General features: G+C 40.4%; 1 protein-coding gene across 3 annotated transcripts in view; it reads left to right on the plus strand.

Annotated features, from left to right (window-relative positions):
* Nucleotides 1-13897, plus strand: part of Dachs (dachs) — a 205211-nt gene extending 191314 nt beyond the window's left edge. For all 3 annotated transcript variants that reach the window (XM_064069739.1, XM_064069738.1, XM_064069740.1), the window contains 6 exons: nt 512-849; nt 10174-10345; nt 10395-10567; nt 10617-10867; nt 11018-11822; nt 12428-13897. In XM_064069739.1, the coding sequence (XP_063925809.1) occupies nt 512-849; nt 10174-10345; nt 10395-10567; nt 10617-10867; nt 11018-11822; nt 12428-13681 (2993 nt within the window). In that variant the 3' untranslated portion in view covers nt 13682-13897. The remainder of the gene's footprint in view (nt 1-511; nt 850-10173; nt 10346-10394; nt 10568-10616; nt 10868-11017; nt 11823-12427) is intronic.
* Nucleotides 13898-19414: the final 5517 nt, after the last annotated feature.

The following is a 19414-nucleotide window of genomic DNA, read 5'->3' on the forward strand; positions in this document are numbered from 1 at the left end:
GTCTCAATTTAAATGTTCCAGTAGAATATGAATTCTTCTATTTTTAATTATTTAATTCACAAATTATTTAATCAATCTTCTCCTGAAATATGTTTTCTTCCATTTTGTTTTTCGTTTTGATAGTTTTCATTCATTGACAGATCTGTTAAATTTTTAAATAGTAATGTAGTAGGGCGAAGTTTAATTATTTCATGAATAAATTGATAAATTAACAAGAACTTGATTTTGCAGCAGTATATAACGATTTTTTTTAATGTGTATTAATCTATATTAAAAAAACTAGATTAGAATTTTAAGACGTTAGTGTTTCTAGCAAATGAAATGCAAACTTTGTTGGTTTCACAGATTGAAAAAAAAATCCGGTCCATAACCTGCCATCAGACTTTACTCAACCAATTGAAACCCCACCTCTCCACGCCTTCTGTTTACCTCCGACACACGAAAATTAGCGCACGCTCGACATCGAAAGTAAAAGTCGCATTCCATCGACTCACCTCTGTTCCCTTTGCAGATGCGTCGTCGTCGAACGAAGCCGTCCACCTCCAGCAGCGCCTCCGCAGCCTCAGCACCGAGCTCGTGACCCTCCGCAACCGCCTCCATGTGCAGGGCGCGCCCGCCGCCCCCCTCAAGGGCTCCGCGCTACCGGTGCCGCTGCCGGGTAGCCAGCCCGTCGTGCCGCCCCGCAGCGTCCCGGCCGCTCCCGCGCCCGTGGTGGCCGTGCCCGAGTGCCGCCCCCTGGCGCCCACCGCCGGCGCCGACCTGGAAGACCTCATCCACCTGCAGGGGCCCCTCACCGAGGACGCGGTGATGAAGTGCCTGCAGGCGCGCTTCGCCGCTTCCAACTTCTACGTGAGTATTGGTCATTGAACAGAGCTGACCTTGGGCAGCACCTGTCGCGCTGCCTGGGGCCGGCCCTGTCCGATGGCCGTGAACTTGCCGACGAAACGGAGACGGGTTCCGAGGCATTTACATACGGGATTCGGTCCCGCACGGGACGCCAAGGGTGGGCTGGGGCTGTGGGAATTTGGGCGGGGTGTGGGGGGAAAGGGAGACGCTGCGGGGGATGGAAATGTTGTTAAAAGGGGCGGTTTGAGTAAACAATAGGAAATGGGGTTGCTTGTTCGGGGGCTCGATAAGTTTGCAGAAATAATACGGACGAATGGATTTTATAAAAGGCGACTTTAGTAAAAACAATGTGAATTAAATAACAAAAAGCTCTAAGGCAAATTATGGTAATTTGTTGTAATAAAATTAATAATTATTATGTTCGTTATAATTTAATGCATATTAAAATTCGACGCTTAAGAGCTAGACCATGTAAAATTTATATTAAAAAATTAAAAAGCAATTCTATTATTATTATTACTATTATTTTGAAAACTGACTAATGGACTAGGTCCAATTATAAGCCTAGTTGTCTATTTTTCTGCAAATTAGTCATTTGTGCTCTTATTTGGTAAAAATAATTTAAAGTCATCATCATATAATTAAGTATGGCACACTGAGAAAGTCAATAATATCATTTATGTAAATAGTAAAAAGTACCGGATTTAAAATCGAGTCTTGAGAAGCACTAGCGTACTTCATGAAATTAAACGATCCAAAAATTTCTACATTTGACTAACGGATGCCTGTCTTGAAGAATATGATGCAATAAGTCCGATAAAGTCATCAGAAAAAAACCAAAGGCAGAGAGTTTATTTAGAAATAGTTTATGATCAACACGATCAAATTCCTCTCAAACTTCAAAGTTCAGCGAGTCATAACTCCAGAACGGTTTAATTATCCATCTTATGATTGTTAGCATTCAATTCCTGGAAGTTTTCTGGTTCTATCGCCTAATTTTCAGACCGGGTACTGGAGAGATGAATATATATGGGACTATTGTCATTTATGAATTAAAAAAACAGTGTTTCAAAGTTTAGCGGGATATAACTCCAGATTTTGCGATTTTCAGTTGTCGATTCCCCAAAGTTTTCTAATCCTAGAAGCTAATTTTCAGACCAGATGCTCTACTAGTTTATAGAGACAAATGTGTATGGGACCGAGCATTTATGAATTAAAAAACAAATTTTTCAAAATTTAACGGGGCGGAACTCCAGATCGATTGAAGTGTCCTTCTTACGGTTTTCAGCATTCGATTCCTCAAAGTTTTCTAATCCTAGAACCTGATTTTTAGAGCGGAAACTCCTCTGGAAAGAGGAATATATATGGGACGGTTTTCATTTATGAATTAAAAAAAGTGTTTCAAAGTTTAGCGGGACATAATTCCAGAAAGATTTATCCGATTTTCAGACCAGATACCTACTCTAGTAGTTTTGTATGGAGAGATGAATGTATATGGGACGGGTCATTTATGAATTAAAAAACTAATTTTCAAACTTTAGCGGTACATAACTCTAAATTTAAATATCCGTTTTACGGTTTTCAGGATTCGGTTCTTAGAGGTTTTCTAATTCCAGAACCTGATTTTCAGATCAGGTACTCCACTGGAGAGACGAATATATATGGGACGGTTGTCATTTATGAATTAAAAAGTGTTTCAAAGTTTAGCGGGACATAATTTTAGAAAGATTTAAGTACTCATAATGCGGTTTTCGGATTTCGATTGCTGGAAGTTTTCTAATCGTCCAACCTGATTTTCAGTAGTTTAGTATGGAGAGACGAATGTATATGGGACGGGTAATTTTTGAATTAAAAAACAAATTTTCAAAATATAACGGGACACAACTCCAGACTGATTTAAGTATCCGCCTTACGGTTTTCAGTTTTTGGTTCCTAGATATTTTCTAATTCCAGTACCTGATTTTCAGACCAGGTGTTTTACTGGAGGGACGAATATATATGGGACAGTTTTCATTTATGAATTAAAAAACAATATTTCAAAGTTGAGTATGGGACGACGAAAGTATATAGTGTGGGTCATTCATGAATAAAATAACAATTTTTCAAAATTTAACGGGACGTAACTACAAATCGGTTTAAGCGTCCGTCTTACGGTTTTCAGCATTCGATTCCTAAAAGTTTTCTAATCCTAGAACCTGATTTTTAAACCGAATAGGAATATATATGGGACGGGATTCATTTATCAATTAAAAAAAAGTGTTTCAAAGTTTAGCAGGACATAATTCCAGAAAAGGTTGAAGTGTCCGTCTTATCATGGTTTTCGACATTGGAAGATTTTTTAATCCCAAAACCCGATTTTCAGGTCGGAATTTTTACTGGAGAGATGAATGTATATGGGACGGTTGTCATTTATGAATTAAAAAATAAATTTTTAAATTTTGGCAAGACGGTTTAAGTATTATAGTACTTTCCAAAAAGAGCGAAGGTGACCTAATAGTAGAAATCTGAAACGATTCTTCTGTTAATTTACTTTCCGAATTTAAAATATTACAGTTGCTGTCATTTCCGAAAAACTAATTGGTCGCATTTTTTTAACTACACGATACACAAAAACAGATTTAATTTCTGGTAGAGAAATGAGAATTTTGTAATTCAGCTCCGCCCTCTTGGCTAGCGACGAATAAAAAAAATCATTACAATTGTCATAGGGCGGGTGGGCGGGGCTACATTTTGCTTTTTTTTCTTAATATGTGTAGACTTCTTTCCAAAACAAATGTAAATTTTTGTTGCTAAATGTGGATTTTGTAATTATGTTCCTCCTTTCGCTCTCACAACGAATGAAAAATTAATTAAAAATGATATTAAAGTGGGTTTGGGTGGAGTTTAATCTTTGGCTTTATTTTTTCTTAATATACATAGCATTCTTTGAACAACACGATACTCAAAAACATGTTTTCAATTTCTTGTAGAGAAATAAGAATTTTGCAATTAAGCTCCGTCCCCTTGGTTCACAACGAATAAAAAAAATCATTACAACTGAGAACTGAGTTAATATGTGTAGAGTTCTTTTCACAACAAGAAACTTAAAACATGCGCTACAGATTTCTTTGCGTTAATTAAAAATTTTTAATTTAAAACTTCAGTCTATACAAATAACTTAGAAACTAGAATGGAGCAGCTAAATTGGGACACTCGGTATACAAATGTCTGTACTATAATTGTGATTACAGTGAAGGTTTAATTTTTTAAATATGTAGGTATATATGTACCAGTTCTGATTTTTGTTTTTATATTTTTTTGTGATGCTTTTTATTTAGTTGCAAATATGGTCTTCATGACATAACACTACCATACCCAAAAATTGATATCAATTCTTGTTCACTGATTCCAATCTTTGCTGTCCAAGACATAATCGATGACGACTGAAATATTTGTAATTTTTTTATTTTTAAATCGATTTCACAGTTTTCGGTAAATTTTTAGTCCACTTAACCATTTCATTTTTCCTACGGGAACATCCATATATGACACTGATGTGCTCTGTGATACGATTACAGCGATTTTCAAGCAATTTCCTATTTATGTGAACAGGACATCGCCTGCGTTCTTGTAAATTGCCTGCGTTCTTGTAAATTGGATCTCCACATTTTCGATTATAACTTGACAAGTTTAAAAAAAAGGTCTTGAAAAAATGGGTTAAAAACTCTCGCTTTTACCCCGAGGCACTGTTGAAGTACACGACCTCTAAATTTTTCAAGTTATAAAGCTGTTATTTCCGTTTTTTGTAGCAGTCCTTGAATATCCTTTTCGCATTTCTGAGTTTTCTGGCAGTCTTAGATTCGATATCTGAAAAAGGATCGACACTGCTTTTATGATTATTATAGGACATCTCTTGAATTATTTTCGCGGTTATATTGCAAACTGCCTCGACAGATGTTTCTGTATAGGCTTTTCTTTCATCCTTCGGATGTTGACGCCCCAGTCTGCTAAAATATTTACAATTTTTTCATAACAGGAGTCGTCCTTAGTACACTTCTGTTTGTGATTACAATATTCTGCGATTTTCTTTCAAACCTTGAAGCTGAATCGATGCCTTTTGTAAACTTTTCCGTCTTCAAACAGAGAAAATTAATTAAAATATAATTTAATAAACTTCCGTTAAACACTGCCTCCGATTCTAACAACCTTATTTTTCTATACTAGTAGCTCTTAAATCAAATCCTCGGCGGTACACGAAATCGAGTGCGCTCGACTAGAACACACTCGACCACTATCAATATTCCCGCCCGAAAATACATCAAGAAGAAACCATGACGCAACAAAAAACTCCTTCAGCGGAATTACGCCGGAATTCCAGGCATCTCCGGCCCAATTCGGACAGTGGAAGCGGAACCGATTATTGAATTTCGCACGAGTGCGGGCCTAAACAGGGATTTGCCTTTAATTGAGTAGGAAAGCGCTTATCGCTGAAGAACATCTCCACTCAACGTCTCCGCCAAACCAGTTCCCGCTTTTGAGGCCGAAGATATCACTGATAAAAATTATTAATTGAGGAACCGCTGGGTGGGTTTGCATGTAACCGAACTAACCTTTGTGTTATTATAGAACGTCCCACGCAGATCCTGATTTATAGTCTGGCCTTTGATTTCGTTTAAGCACAATGAATGGACGCAGTTGAGCGGAAAACTTGTAACTTATTTAGTGTGCAGCTAGATGTACCAGTTGAATACTAAATAAGAGAAAGTGGGGGTTTTCCGGGAAAAATGAATTTAGCGGGGAAAACTTAGGACTACGGACGTGTTTAGGTCTTATTAACACTGAGGGAAAGCGGGGACAAACTAAAATAAAAGTTTCAAATACTTTCTGGAATGAGTGTGCTTCATTTAAAAAATATTTTACTTACGATCTGGAACCTTCGTGGTTATAATACGGCTGGAAATAAATGGAAATGACTGACATATTCGGTATTAACTTTTAGGACCCCCACAGAGTCAGTAACCGCAAACCTCAGTAAAAGTTTGTATACCGACAAGATTCTTTGCCTGCGAAGACATCAGTGCCGGACTCGATGAATTTGTAAACCTATTTAAGCATCACAGGTATTATTTATTAAACAAGACAGGCGATTTTGTAACATCCGACCTTGATTGTGCAAGTCTCCTCATCTGAACACTCTTTTAACTAGGTAGTAGTTCAACGTACTCTTTCCACGCACGATTTTTAAAGTGATTGGATCCGCTGAACAACGATGTCGCCCCAGCCTGTCAATTATCATATATAAATGATCCTTGATCTGACCTGAGAGGGTCAAAGATCACAGGAACCCAAAATTTCATCACAAAACAGTAAAATTCATATAAATATCTGCGCACCTCAATAAATCTATTCCAATTACTTGAAGGAAACAAATCACTCTTGGATTGGTTAATAATTACATCCACGCACATTAATCACACCGCTTGGGGCGATAATTACGCTTTTCTTTTTGTTACTAGTTGCGGCACTTAATTAAACACCTTCAGTGGATAATTTTCCTTGTTTTTGCTGAATTCATTCACGTATGGTAGTTAAAGGCCTGGCTGGACGTCACTAGTGAGTAGTTTACTCTTTGTCTAGGAAATTTAATTAAAGCAGATGTTTCTAGTGTTTGAAAAAATTGATAAATTTATTGGTTATGAAGGCCGTTTGTTTCATGGAATAATTCAGCTTGAATGAAATCACGTTTCCATTGCATGTATTTTACAATTAGGTTCAGTTTTGCAGATTCCTTTTGTTCATTTGTATTCAATGGCCATCCACTACATTCAATGAAAGTTGTATAGTTCATAACTAAATGAGCTTACAATATCCATCTGCTGGTTTTTGTTACAATGAAAAAATTTTCAGTTTCAGTTTCAGGGTAAACACGCACATCACGTGCTTTTATAATTTATCTAGTATTATAACTGTTCTAAAAAATAAAGAATGAACTAATTCGTGAATACAAATTAATGCAAAATAGTATTATTTTAACCTACATTTACCCCAAATGCAGGAATACACAGAAAGCGCAGCGTTTTCCCTAAAGCTATAAAATATTCACAACTTCGTTCATAAATCTGCATGCAGCGTTGTTATTTTCCAAAATAAAATACATTTCCGAACCATTAACTAAACTGCAACAACACGGTAGTTTATTTTGCTAAAATCACCTAAAACTAAATAAATTGCGTTGAAATATATAATCCCATCGATATTGTCCAAAACATGAAACCGCTGAAACAATTTTATTCGTTGATCACAGCATTTTTGTTCTTGCTAATAAATAATTAAATTTCAACTTATAACGTAATTATTGTCCGTCTTTACTTTCCAGGAGATGTTTTCAATTACACGAGAATATGTTATTAAACCCAACAATTTGGTACGGTTCTCCAACTTTAGTATTCACAAAATTTAATCAACATTTCCGCATCATGTTGTAACCAACTAAAATCGAGCTGACAAGACCAGATCCCACATGATGCTGCCTAGGCTAGTGTTAAATAAATTGAAGGCAAAGTTAAATTTTCACTAACAAAGTGATTATGGAGCACTAAACATAATAAAGTTTCGGTTTTTTTACAAAAAAATTGTAGCAGCTCTCATTGTTTTACGTCAACAGCCTTAGGTATTTCGTTATTCCAGTCACACCTCGTTAATTCGTTTTTCTACGAGTAAAGTATCATCAGGGATAAAAATTTCTTCAACTGTAAAACGAGTCGGACCCATCTCACAGGATTTATTCCACAACAGTAACAAAACGAAGTAAATTTCCTTTGTAGCCGATGCAGAATTACACGGAAAACTGAAGATGAAAGAGAGCTAAGCTCGAAATACGGAACAAAAATTTTGTGGATAAATACTAATTACACGATATAAATCTGTTGTTATTTCTTTGTGGTAATTGGGGGAATTCAAACGTCCCCCATTTAAAGCTCTTTGGAAGTTGTATTGAAAATCGAATTATTGTGTTTACCCCTGACATATCAAACGATAAAATCGTGCATGAAATGCACGATAAAGTGGCTTAAATGTCATCACAAAAATACGCTGGTCTGTTTGCAAATGGATTGTGTTATCTTTATTCGCTAAATGAATGAATTCTCCGCATTCAAAGACATAAAAAAGTCGTTAATTTGTATTTTAGCAGAAAATAGCTTTACGCTACATTTATTTCTGCCTGTTATAGCGTTCGATAAAAATTCGCAATTATTCCAAAGCCGGACAATATTGTCTGAAAAATGGTTAAAAGATGAACATTTGCAGAAACTAATTAAATTAACTTTAGCATGTGACGGTTTAAAATATTTCTAGTACTTCCCGTGACGCTTTGCCGTACTTATTTTAGCAAAGTTACAAATCTGTCCACAAAGAAAATGTGCCCGAATATGCAAATGTTCAACAAATACACCCCTGAATGCCGAAATATGCAAATGCAACTTTGGGTACAAAAACACGTTTAGCATGCTTTAAAAATACTCACTTCGTTACATACTCCATTTTTTTTAAATATACGTTTCACGTAAAATCCGAACTCAATTATGAGTGTTTTCCTAACGGGCGTCGACAGAATTAGGCCTTAAATATTCCCTCAAGCTCAGCGTAAAATGTTTGTTTAAAAGGAATGTACATTCCCGAAATCAATATTTACACGACGCTTTTAGCGTGGGTGTCGCGAAATTTGTTATTATCTATTTATTCCAAGAAACGGATTTTCCTCCCACTTAAGGTGGAACTCTAGACCAATAAGTGAGTTTGAATTAGGCGCCATTTCTTGCCCTAAATGCGTCGCGCTCCTAGCGGCAAGACCCTGAACTAACCACTCAAACCGTGCTTTTTTACGACATTTCTCTGTCTTAGAACATGAAAAAAAAATTATTAATCCTCCTTTAGCGAGAACAATTGCTCATTTTGATAGGCAGACGAGCTTAAAAGAGAGCGCTCCTGCTGTAATTAATTCGCTATTTATAAATTCCTTCAGCGGACACTCGGAATTGCAGTAAAAAATACAAACTCGAAGCCCATAACCGACGTCTCCTCTCACTTACCTTCGTTAATTAAATAAGACCGTACCGGATATATTTATGGGAATGGGGTCATATAATTTTCATTAAAATTTTAAATGCAATTCCGCCTTATGAGTTAAGTGCCAATTATGGAGTGGAATAATACCGAGAATTTATGGAGTTTACGAACAATTTCAGCGTTTTTTAGAGGGCGCTGTGGCTGTGTTGTTTATCGCGGCGAAAATTGTAGCGAATTCCCTAATTGATTTATCCCCTGTAGAAAATTAATGACGTCACCGCAAACATTTGTTAATTAAATGTTTGAACCCCCACTTGTTCGAGAAAATCAGAACTGAAAAATTTCCCCCTTTGAGTGAAAAATTGCGCGCAGAAGTGATGATTCTGTAAAGTAAACAAAGTTTTAATAAACGGAATTAACACTTTCTTGTTCCCCGGATTTAATAAAGTTAAACAGGATAACTGAAAGCAAGCATTAATTTATTAGTCTTTTAATGCGGATCTGCACCCCGGAACTAATTAAAAAATTACCCGGAACATGACGTGGTTGGAGCTTTATTCACGAGTTTGGATTTATATAAATTACGGTTTATTTAGACATTTCACACTAGACTTGGAGCTTCAACACTGGAAATAGATTAATCGCTAACTTTCAGGTCCGAGATAATCTCTTTACACACCCTCTACCTAACAGTGGAAAAACCCAAGGGACTGCTTTAGGGAGTCTGTGTGGGTATTGTTTAACGCATTTTATTGGTTATTACGGACGGATGGAGTGTTAACATCAAAATTTATTAAACTTGTAAGTTATCCCATTATTCGTGTTTTTGGTTTAAATATTGTGTTCAAAATCGAATGGAGGAAAAGTTTTCAGGTTAATTATGTTGAAATTACACAAGAACTCCAAACATGCAGCAGTTACATCAAAACAAGAGCTTTTGTGTTGTTTCCTGGTATTTTATTTCGGATTTGGATTTCGAGTCAAAGGGCGAAAAACTCATTTATGCTTAATATGTATTTACAAATTACGAAACCCACACGGGAAACCGAGACATCGGAGTACCAAAAAATAATAATAATATTAAAACGTTTGCAAGATATCAAAACATTCCTTTTTACAATTTCAAAGTTAAGTTGTGATATATTTTTCTTTTCAAGATCTAGATGCCTCGACACGGATTCATAAACCACAAGTAGATTAATTTTTAAGAAACTTTGTTGAATACTTGGATAACGTTCGTTCTCTACCGCGATCAGTCTCTAGCAGTCCGTTTCCTTACAGACCAACGTGGGACCCATCCTGCTCTGCGTGAACCCGTACCGAGACGTCGGCAACCCGTTGACTCTGAGCAGTACCCGCGGCCTGGCCTTGAGCCCTCAACTCAACAGGGTGGTTCAGGAAGCTGTCAGACAACAATCCGAAACGGGTTATCCCCAAGCAATCATACTTTCAGGTAAGTGTCGCCGCGGCTAAAGAACCACTTAATGAATCCACCATTACAGGAACCAGCGGCTCGGGCAAGAGCCATGCCTCAATGTTGTTATTGCGGCAACTTTTTGCGGTGGCAGGCGGAGGTCCGGAGACGGACGCCTTCAAGCACTTAGCGGCGGCCTTTACAGTATTACGTTCCTTAGGCTCGGCCAAAACGGCCACCAACTCCGAATCCAGTCGCATCGTACGTTGGTCGCCCGTTCGCGAATTTTCGATAAATGGGTTGTTTGTAGGGTCAGTTCATCGAGGTGCAAGTGACGGACGGGGCCTTGTACAGGACGAAAATCCACTGCTACTTCTTGGACCAAACCAGGGTGATCCGGCCGCTGGCCGGCGAGAAGAACTACCACATTTTCTACCAGATGCTCGCCGGGCTGTCGTCGGAGGAGCGCAGCAAGCTGAATCTGGACGGACACACCCCTGGAAGTCTGAGGTACCTGCAACACGGCGATACGCGCCAAGATCTCGCCGAGGACTCCTCGAGGTGACTCATTCATTCATGGTCGCTGCAGACTGGTTTGCCGCACAGGCCAGAGACGGAATGAGGGATTTTCGCCTCTACTGGTCTCCGCGGCAAACCAGTTCACGCGACGTCACCGCTTCTCTCCGAAACACGCCCAACTTTCAATTTCAGGTTTCAGACCTGGAAGACCTGTTTGGGCATCCTCGGCATTCCGTTCTTGGACGTGGTGCGGGTGCTCGCGGCCGTCCTTCTCTTGGGTAACGTGCAATTCATAGACGGGAAAGGTCTCGAGGTGGACGTGAAGGGCGAGACCGAGCTCAACGCCGTGGCCGGTCTGCTCGGGGTGTCGGGGGCGGCGCTCTTCCGCGGCCTCACCTCCCGCACCCACAACGCCCGCGGCCAGCTCGTCAAGTCCGTCTGCGACGCCAACATGTCTAACATGACCCGGGACTGTCTCGCCAAGGCGCTGTACTGCCGCACCGTCGCCACCATCGTGCGGAGAGCCAACAGTCTGAAGCGTCTCGGGTCTACATTGGGCACGCTCAGCTCGGACTCCAACGAGTCGGTGCACAACCAGGCGGAGGTGACCAGCCAGCATGCGTCGACGGTCGGGGGAAGCACCAACGCCGGTAGCAAGTCGATGGCCGCGCTCAACAACGCCGTGCGCCACGCCACGGACGGGTTCATCGGGATCTTGGACATGTTCGGGTTCGAGGACCCCAAGCCCAGCCAGCTGGAGCACCTGTGCATCAACCTGTGCGCCGAGACCATGCAGCACTTCTACAACACGCACATCTTCAAGTCGAGCATCGAGTCGTGCCGGGATGAGGGCATCAACTGCGAGGTGGAGGTCGACTACGTGGACAACGTGCCGTGCATCGACTTGATCTCGTCGCTGCGCACGGGTCTGCTGAGCATGCTGGACGTGGAGTGCTCCATCAGGGGCACGGCCGAGTCGTACGTGGCCAAGATCAAGGTAATAATAATAGTAGGAATAACACAAATCCAGGTAATTAGCCAATTTTTCCTTGAACTTTTGGGCCACTATTGAGAATTGTTGAAGAAAAAGCATCGGTGACCAGTCGGCGACTAGAGCGCGGTCATCTGGTTGTTGTTGACTTAGCACACAATAACGCTCTGAATTCCATATTTGCATTTTCATACAATAAGCCATAATAATAACAGGTTATGGGCCCAGATTGAACGCTGGGTACTGTGCTTCTGAACTTAAGTTGCATAATATAATACGCTGTGTTACAATGGATCATGTTGCTGCATGGTTTATCTAGTAGTTTTGACAATTTTTGAAGCAATGATGGCAAGGAAAAATAGTTCTTGGAAGAAATCATCAAGACAATCATTCAGGCTATATCAGATTTCAAAGAGGGACAGCAACACTTGCCACAATATTCAAAGCAATTTACAAGGTTATCACAGATGAACGTCGTTGAAAAATGACTAGCTAAGGCATTGCCAGTTTTTTGTTGTCCTATTGAGGAGAGTACCGGGCTAATTTTTCTTGAATGTTAATTCCCTGTGTGTATTTCCCTACAAGCTATAATAACAAGAACTTCATCGCAGGTTCAACACAAACACAACACCCGACTATTTGAGCCCAAACCTGTGGACCCCCGCCTCTTCGGCATCCAGCACTTCGCCGGCCGGGTGGTCTACGACGCAAGCGACTTCTTGGACACCAACAAGGACGTGGTCCCGGATGACCTGGTGGCCGTCTTTTACAAGCACAACTGTAACTTCGGCTTCGCCACGCATCTCTTCGGTAGCGAACTGAAGGCGCTCTATTCCGTCGAGAGCGTGCCTCGAGGGGTTAGCTTCCGGATATCCCCCACGTCTCACACCGACCTCTTGAACGGCGACGAGCCCGTGTCCACTCTCACCCAGGACTTCCACACCCGCCTCGACAATCTCCTGCGGACTCTCGTTCACGCTAGGCCCCATTTCGTGCGGTGCATTCGCAGCAACTCCCAAGAGACTCCCAACAGGTACGACCGCGGAACCGTCGTCCGACAAATCCGATCCTTACAAGTCCTGGAAACTGTTAACCTGATGGCTGGGGGGTACCCACACAGGATGCGCTTCAAGGCGTTCAACGCCAGGTACCGCCTCCTGGCGCCGTTCGCGCGGCTGCACCGAACCGACGACAAAGTCACCGAGGATTGTCACCTGATCCTTCAGTACGTGGTGGACCTGATCTCCAAGCAGCACAATAGCTTGGTGTCGACGAGTTGGGCGCTGGGCAAGCGCCACATTTTTCTGAGTGAGGGGATTCGGCAGCACTTGGAGAACCTTCGGACGGAGACCCGACAGAAGGCGGCTACGTTGATTCAGTCGACGTGGCGGGGGTGGCACTGTCGGTACCGGTGGGCGGCGCTGCGTCGGGAGAAGGAGCACAAGTCTGCCTCGGCTTCCACTACGCTCAATAATCGGACACCGATCGGGGGGGCTATCGCCAGGCCGCGACCTCAACCCATCGCGGGCACGCCGCCCCCGGATCCCAACGAGAAGTGCGACGCTAAGATCATCCAGCAGACTTGTAATTTGTTTGGGCTGGATTTGGAGCGGCCGCCTCCGGTGCCGCCGAGTCGTTCCTACACCGTCTCCGGCAACACCAAGCTTGGTTACCCCCAAACTCGCGTGATGAAGATGTCGTACCCTGAGGACTGCGGCGGGGACGGGCAGATTCTCATGAAGGGAGAGACTGTTTTAGTTGTAGGAGCTTCGCATCGACGAGGTCACTTGATCGTCGAGCACAAGCACTGTACTTTCCACGTGCCGTTCCAGTACTTGGAGCTGAAACAGAGTGTCAATATTTAAACTTGCCATTTTATGTAGGTTGTAAGTTGTAATATATTAGGTTTAGTAGACGAGTAGGTGTTTTCCTTTCTTACTTTTTGAGATGTGTTCATTGTATAGTAATGCCTCTGCAGCCATATTCTTGCAGGTACTCCTAAATGTAATTATATTTTATAAGACAGCCAAGACGTTGTGTACAAACCGTAACTTAAATATACATAAAACTGTCCTATTTAATTATATAATATATTTTTATACCTAGCCCACGGGTTTTATTCGCCCTGACTACGATAAACCCATGTACGCGTCCCCGCGAAACAATTTTATTACGTTGTAATTTTTCACTTAACTTAACCGAGTGAATGCGGAGGTATCTTTTCTCGTTAGACGCGAGGTGTAAAGATAACCGTTGTTGAAACAAGCTAATGTACTCAGGGAAATAAATTTTAATAAGCTTGTTCATTACCAACTATAAAGTATACGCAAAGTGCCAATGAAAATGAATCTTCCAAGATACACATAATCCTCCACATGAGGGAAATTCATTTTAAATTCTCGTGGTCGTAACCGAGACAAGACTAAGGAACTTTCCGTTTTTCCGAATAAGATTGTTATTTTCGAGCTTTTCAGTTGAATGAAAGGGAGAATGCGGACCTCGAGTGTCTCCAAACTGTTCGTTGATGCGCTCAACTTCCGTGGCGGTCGTTTCGTTTTACGAGTCTCACTTAAACGATTTTATAGTAATAAAGTCGTCCTAGCTGCGAAAATAATAACCTGTTTAAATTCAGGACAGTCTTACACAGCGTAAATAAAACCAAGTCAGTCAACAACGAGATTCGCTACAATATAATAACTTGTTTCTTTCGATTTATAAAGTACTTAATTAAATTTGTTGTTGAGAGTCCCCTTGGCAAATCAATTTTAGGATTTTACTATAGCACGAGGGTATTAGATTGCTCCGCCTCCTCGTTCCATGTTTCAAAGCTCAGCGTCACACTGTGCAATCTTGTGCATCCATAACCACTTTTAGTTCGAACTAGTGAAAAGTATGTGAAACTTGAAACAAAAGCCCCATCCTGGAGCTTTAGACACATACGCAATTAAGCAATAATTGTGTACCCGAAGAGCGGAGCGGAAGTTGCGGAGTAGTTGCGCTCAACAAGAATCGGATTATAGTGCCGTAATAGGATACGGTGTCTGAGTGCTCGCTACAAGAACTGCCGCTAGAGGATAATCTCTGCATTTCAAAGTTTTTACTAATAATAGGGAAGAGCTCTGAAAAATGCTGCCTCTGTTCCAATGAAGTCGCTTATTTGTGTCTTTGTGTCACGGTTTGGCCTTAATTTACGTTTTGGTCTCTTCCGTGCATGCGAATTTAACTACTGCTTGTTACTGTTTGAGCAAAGCAGCCTATTTTCGTCGATTTTCTTTGATCTCGTTCCTCGCGTATGCAACTTATTAAACACGCCGGTAGTCTGGCTGCAACAAGGGGGATCATTTTTTGAAATTTAATTAGGTTGAGTTAGTTTGTGGAATTATCCTTTAACTAACAAAGCACCACTAGTTAGAAGGAAGATTTTAATTATCAAGAACACGACTCACAGAGTGGAAATCAGCAGATTTTCGTTGGAATTGTGAAAACTGGCTGGGGCGAAGGTGAATAATACTTAGGAAAATGAAGCGATCGACGCTGTTCTTGTTTAAAGTAAAGTTTTATCTTGATGTAGCAAGATTTTGTGCTTTGGAGGAAAATTTGGCGACTGAGTTTCGTGTAATCCGGGCTGTAATTTTTAGGTGAATTACACAGAATCATCTCGGCGGAGCTTGTTTTTGTATGACAGTGACGCTTAAAGCAGACGAAATGTCACAATGTCAGAGGCAGAGTGTTTTCATCTCCCTAATGGTTCGCAAAAATAGCGACACGTTTTATGGAGTTTTGTTGAGGGCAATTTTTGCATTTCCTGCTCGTAACATGAATAAAATTATACTAAGTTTCAACTTTAGATACATTTTGCTGTTGTTGCAGTTGTCTACAAAACATACGCATATTTATTATATAAAGAGAAATATTATTGGGAAGTTAAAGCACATATTTTCAATAATAATGTTATGTTCATGTTATGGTCTGTATCACGTTTCCTGGTGTTTTCGTTTAATTATATATAAATATTCATTTAGTTTAGTGGGAATTTTAGCAAAAGCTGCTTAAAGTTACCCTAAGCCAATATTATTAGCAAGCCGAGTCGCCACTGACGGTATTTAGACGTTAACAGACACCCTGAAGTCAGTCACAGAACAGCTTAAAACCTCCCATGGTCGTGCACTGCGGTAACGAAACCCAAAGTTGAAAACTGGTTCCAAAAAATAGAAAATTATTGTGCCACGTCGAACATATTATTACTGATTCCAGAAGAATCTTCAATACAGACCTTTTTTCTTTTCGTATTCCCAAAAGGTAATAAAGTCATGGTCAAAACAGGATCCAAAAGTCTATATGATAAATCCGGGAACGATAAAGAATGTTACTGGTCCGTGGGTCCCTCCTATTATCATGTATAGGGGAAAGGTGCCTAAAATGATCCCCCTAAGGGAGAAATTCTTTAAAAAATACAAATTATTATTATTCATGTAAAACTGTAGCATTATTTGTAAGAACATTGATTTATCTAGGTAATAGTATGTGGCCGCCTGGAAGTATGCAACCAGTTATACATACATAATGCAGCCACCGGATTGGCAGTCACCACGCAAGCCCAAAGAGGAAACGCCACGGTGGAAACGTAAAACAGACTCTCTTCTTCTCCGACCATTCACCGGGTGCAGACGTCCTCTTCTTCTCCGACCACTCACCGTGTGCAGACGTCCTCTCCTCTTCAAGACCTCCACGTGGACATACACATACAACCTTGGGCCGTGTTATCATTTTGTAGTTGGTATTGTAAATAAACCTGTACTAAAACCGTTTCCGTTAGTAATTCGACGACAACAATTACAAGTATAAGCCAATTGGTGATTCGATAATTATAAAAAAAGTTATTAACGTTTTTCCAGGACCTTACAAAAGGATCATTTTAGGCATCCCCATAGGTAAAATGATCCCTCGGCATGGGCATAATGATCCCTTTGAATTTTGACCATAAGGGGACAGCATCAACAAGAAAATTCAAATCATGACATAACTGATAAATATTTTATTTCAAAAATTAACAAAAAAATAAATTCTTAAAAAAAATAAACAAAAAAAGTTTGAAAAGCACCGAAAATACGGGGTGTATAATTTCTGGAAGAGTTTGAGACAATACTTTAGTCATCAGTACGTGCTAAGATAAGACTAATTTTGCCAAATGGGATACCCTCCAAGAAAAGAGAGGGCGGGTGGGCGGGCCTACCACCTGCTAAGATAAAACTGAATTTGGCAAATGATATACCCTCTAAGAAAAGAGAGGGTGGGTGGGTGGGGCTAGTAACTGCTAAGATAAAACTGAATTTGGCAAATGATATAGCCTTTAAGAAAAGAGGGGGTGGGTGGGCGGGTCTACTCACTGCTAAGATAAAACTGAATTTGGCAAATGATATATCCTCTAAGAAAAGAGAGGGTGGGTGGGTGGGGCTAATACTTCCTAATATAAAACTGATTTTGGCAAATGAGATACCCTTTAAGAAAAGTGACGGCGGGTGACTGAGAATTTTCCAAAAATAGAACACGAAAATCCCTAAAATTCTTTTAAATTATTTAAATTTCCCCGTTTTAAGAGGTACTAGCTCCACCCACCCTCCCTCGCCTCTCTTAGAGGGTATTTCATTTGCGAAAATCAGTTTTATTTTAGCAGGTAGTAGGTGGGTGGGGCTAGTAACTGCTAAGATAAAACTGGTATTGGCAAATGGTATTCCCTCGAAGAAACTAAAGGGTGGGTGGGTGGGGTTAGAGGATATGTCATCTGCAAAAATCAGTCTTATCTTAGCAGGTAGTAGCCCCGCCCACCCACCCTCTCTTTTCTTGGAGGATATGTCATTTGCGAAAATCAGTCTAATCTTATTAGGTACTAGCCCTCTAAGAATATAAAGGGCGGATGGGCCGAGCTAGTGCTTGGCAAGATAAGGCTGATATTGGCAAATAACATACATTCTAAGAAAATAACGGGTGGGTGGGTGGGGTTAGTACTTGCTAAGATAAAACTGATATTGGCAAATGGTATTCCCTCAAAGAAAATAAAGAGTAGGTGGGCGGGGTTAGAGGATATGTTATCTGCAAAAATCAGTCTTATCTTAGTAGGTACTAGCCCCGCCCACCCACCCTCTCTTTTCTTAGAGGGTATATGATTTGCAAAAATCAGTCTTATCTTAGCCGGTACTAGCCCCGCCCAATGATCCGGGATCATTTTGCCTCAAGAAAAAGGGATCATTTCGCCTTAGGTAGCATATCCGCATTCAAAAATTGTAAACTAACCTTCAATTTTTACCTGCGGTAAAAAGATCATAACTAACCTACGACTGAAATGTATCTAATTCTGTCAAAACAACTACCACCGCTATAAGACCTTTCAAATGGAAGTAATGGACTTTTAAAATATATCTTACCTTAGATCAGAGGTGCTTATTTTACATATTTTGGCACAAAACTGTGCAGAATACACAGACCGCCATCAAACTTTCAGAAGCTACTAATTACAGAGCGCTTAATCAAATGACATGTTTGGCAGATGGAGCCACAAATTTTCTTACAATTGATGGGGATCATTTGACCTGAGGGGATCATTTTAGGCACTTTTCCCCTACTTATGAACGGATAACAAAATTGATAGTTTCTTAGATCAGGTGAGGTTAGATCAGGTCATCAACATAAAATTGCTACAAACAACAAAATAAACTATTGAAAAATGCTATAAAAAGGTCCAAAAAACAGAAATCGGAAGAGTTGTACCAGGAGATACAAAAATTTATTCAGGGATGCTATCGAATAGTGGTTAAAAAGTTCGGACTTAATATAAACGTGGTACTAGATAAAGAAGAAGAAAAGATATTCTTAGAGGAGTTTCCTCCATGTAAAAATGTTAGACATGACAAAATTAAAGGAGAGAATGACAGAGGACCGGGACTCAACAGTCTTACACCAAAAGCTATGTGGTGGCGATCGAACTACATATATTAATTTTATTCTAGAGCGCAGCAAAATTACCCATAGGGAGCGTTGTAGCACGAGCGGAGTTTGGGGCTCCTGGTCGTGGCTGTTCTCCTACCCACGACGGTGATTCTATCTATCGGAAGCACTGCCGCACAGCACCCCTCCATTACTAACATGCCGTACGAGCAGGCCGTTACGGTCGCAAACTCGTGGTTGACTTCTATACAAAGCCTCAATTCTTTGTGCAGATGGCGCGATAAATCCCACCAGCTCGACTAGGAACCGCGCACTCCGCTTCCGCCACGTGTTTCTGTGTTATTTAACCTCAGTTCCATTTAAATATTTAATTCCTATATCTCTGATATTAAACTACAACTAAACAAGTGTTAAGTTTCAAAAATAGCAATAAACAACATTTGAATTCGCCATACACTCTCGTGAAATTTTTAAATAGCAAAGAATTCTATGATGGAAGTATCAATCAAGAAAATATTTACACAACAAAAACTGGCAAAAATATTACGTGAGGTTAGAAACTACAGAGCATGAAAATCTACGTTCAATTTAAATTATACGACAAAGAAAATGACTGAAATTAAAATTGTGAGAATGGGGAAATCTGTATGAGGCGA

Source organism: Zophobas morio, unplaced genomic scaffold (assembly GCF_036711695.1).
Source record: "Zophobas morio isolate AGI-343-1 ecotype UQ-CSIRO unplaced genomic scaffold, CSIRO_AGI_Zmor_V1 ptg000031l, whole genome shotgun sequence".
Classification (NCBI taxonomy): domain Eukaryota; kingdom Metazoa; phylum Arthropoda; class Insecta; order Coleoptera; family Tenebrionidae; genus Zophobas; species Zophobas morio.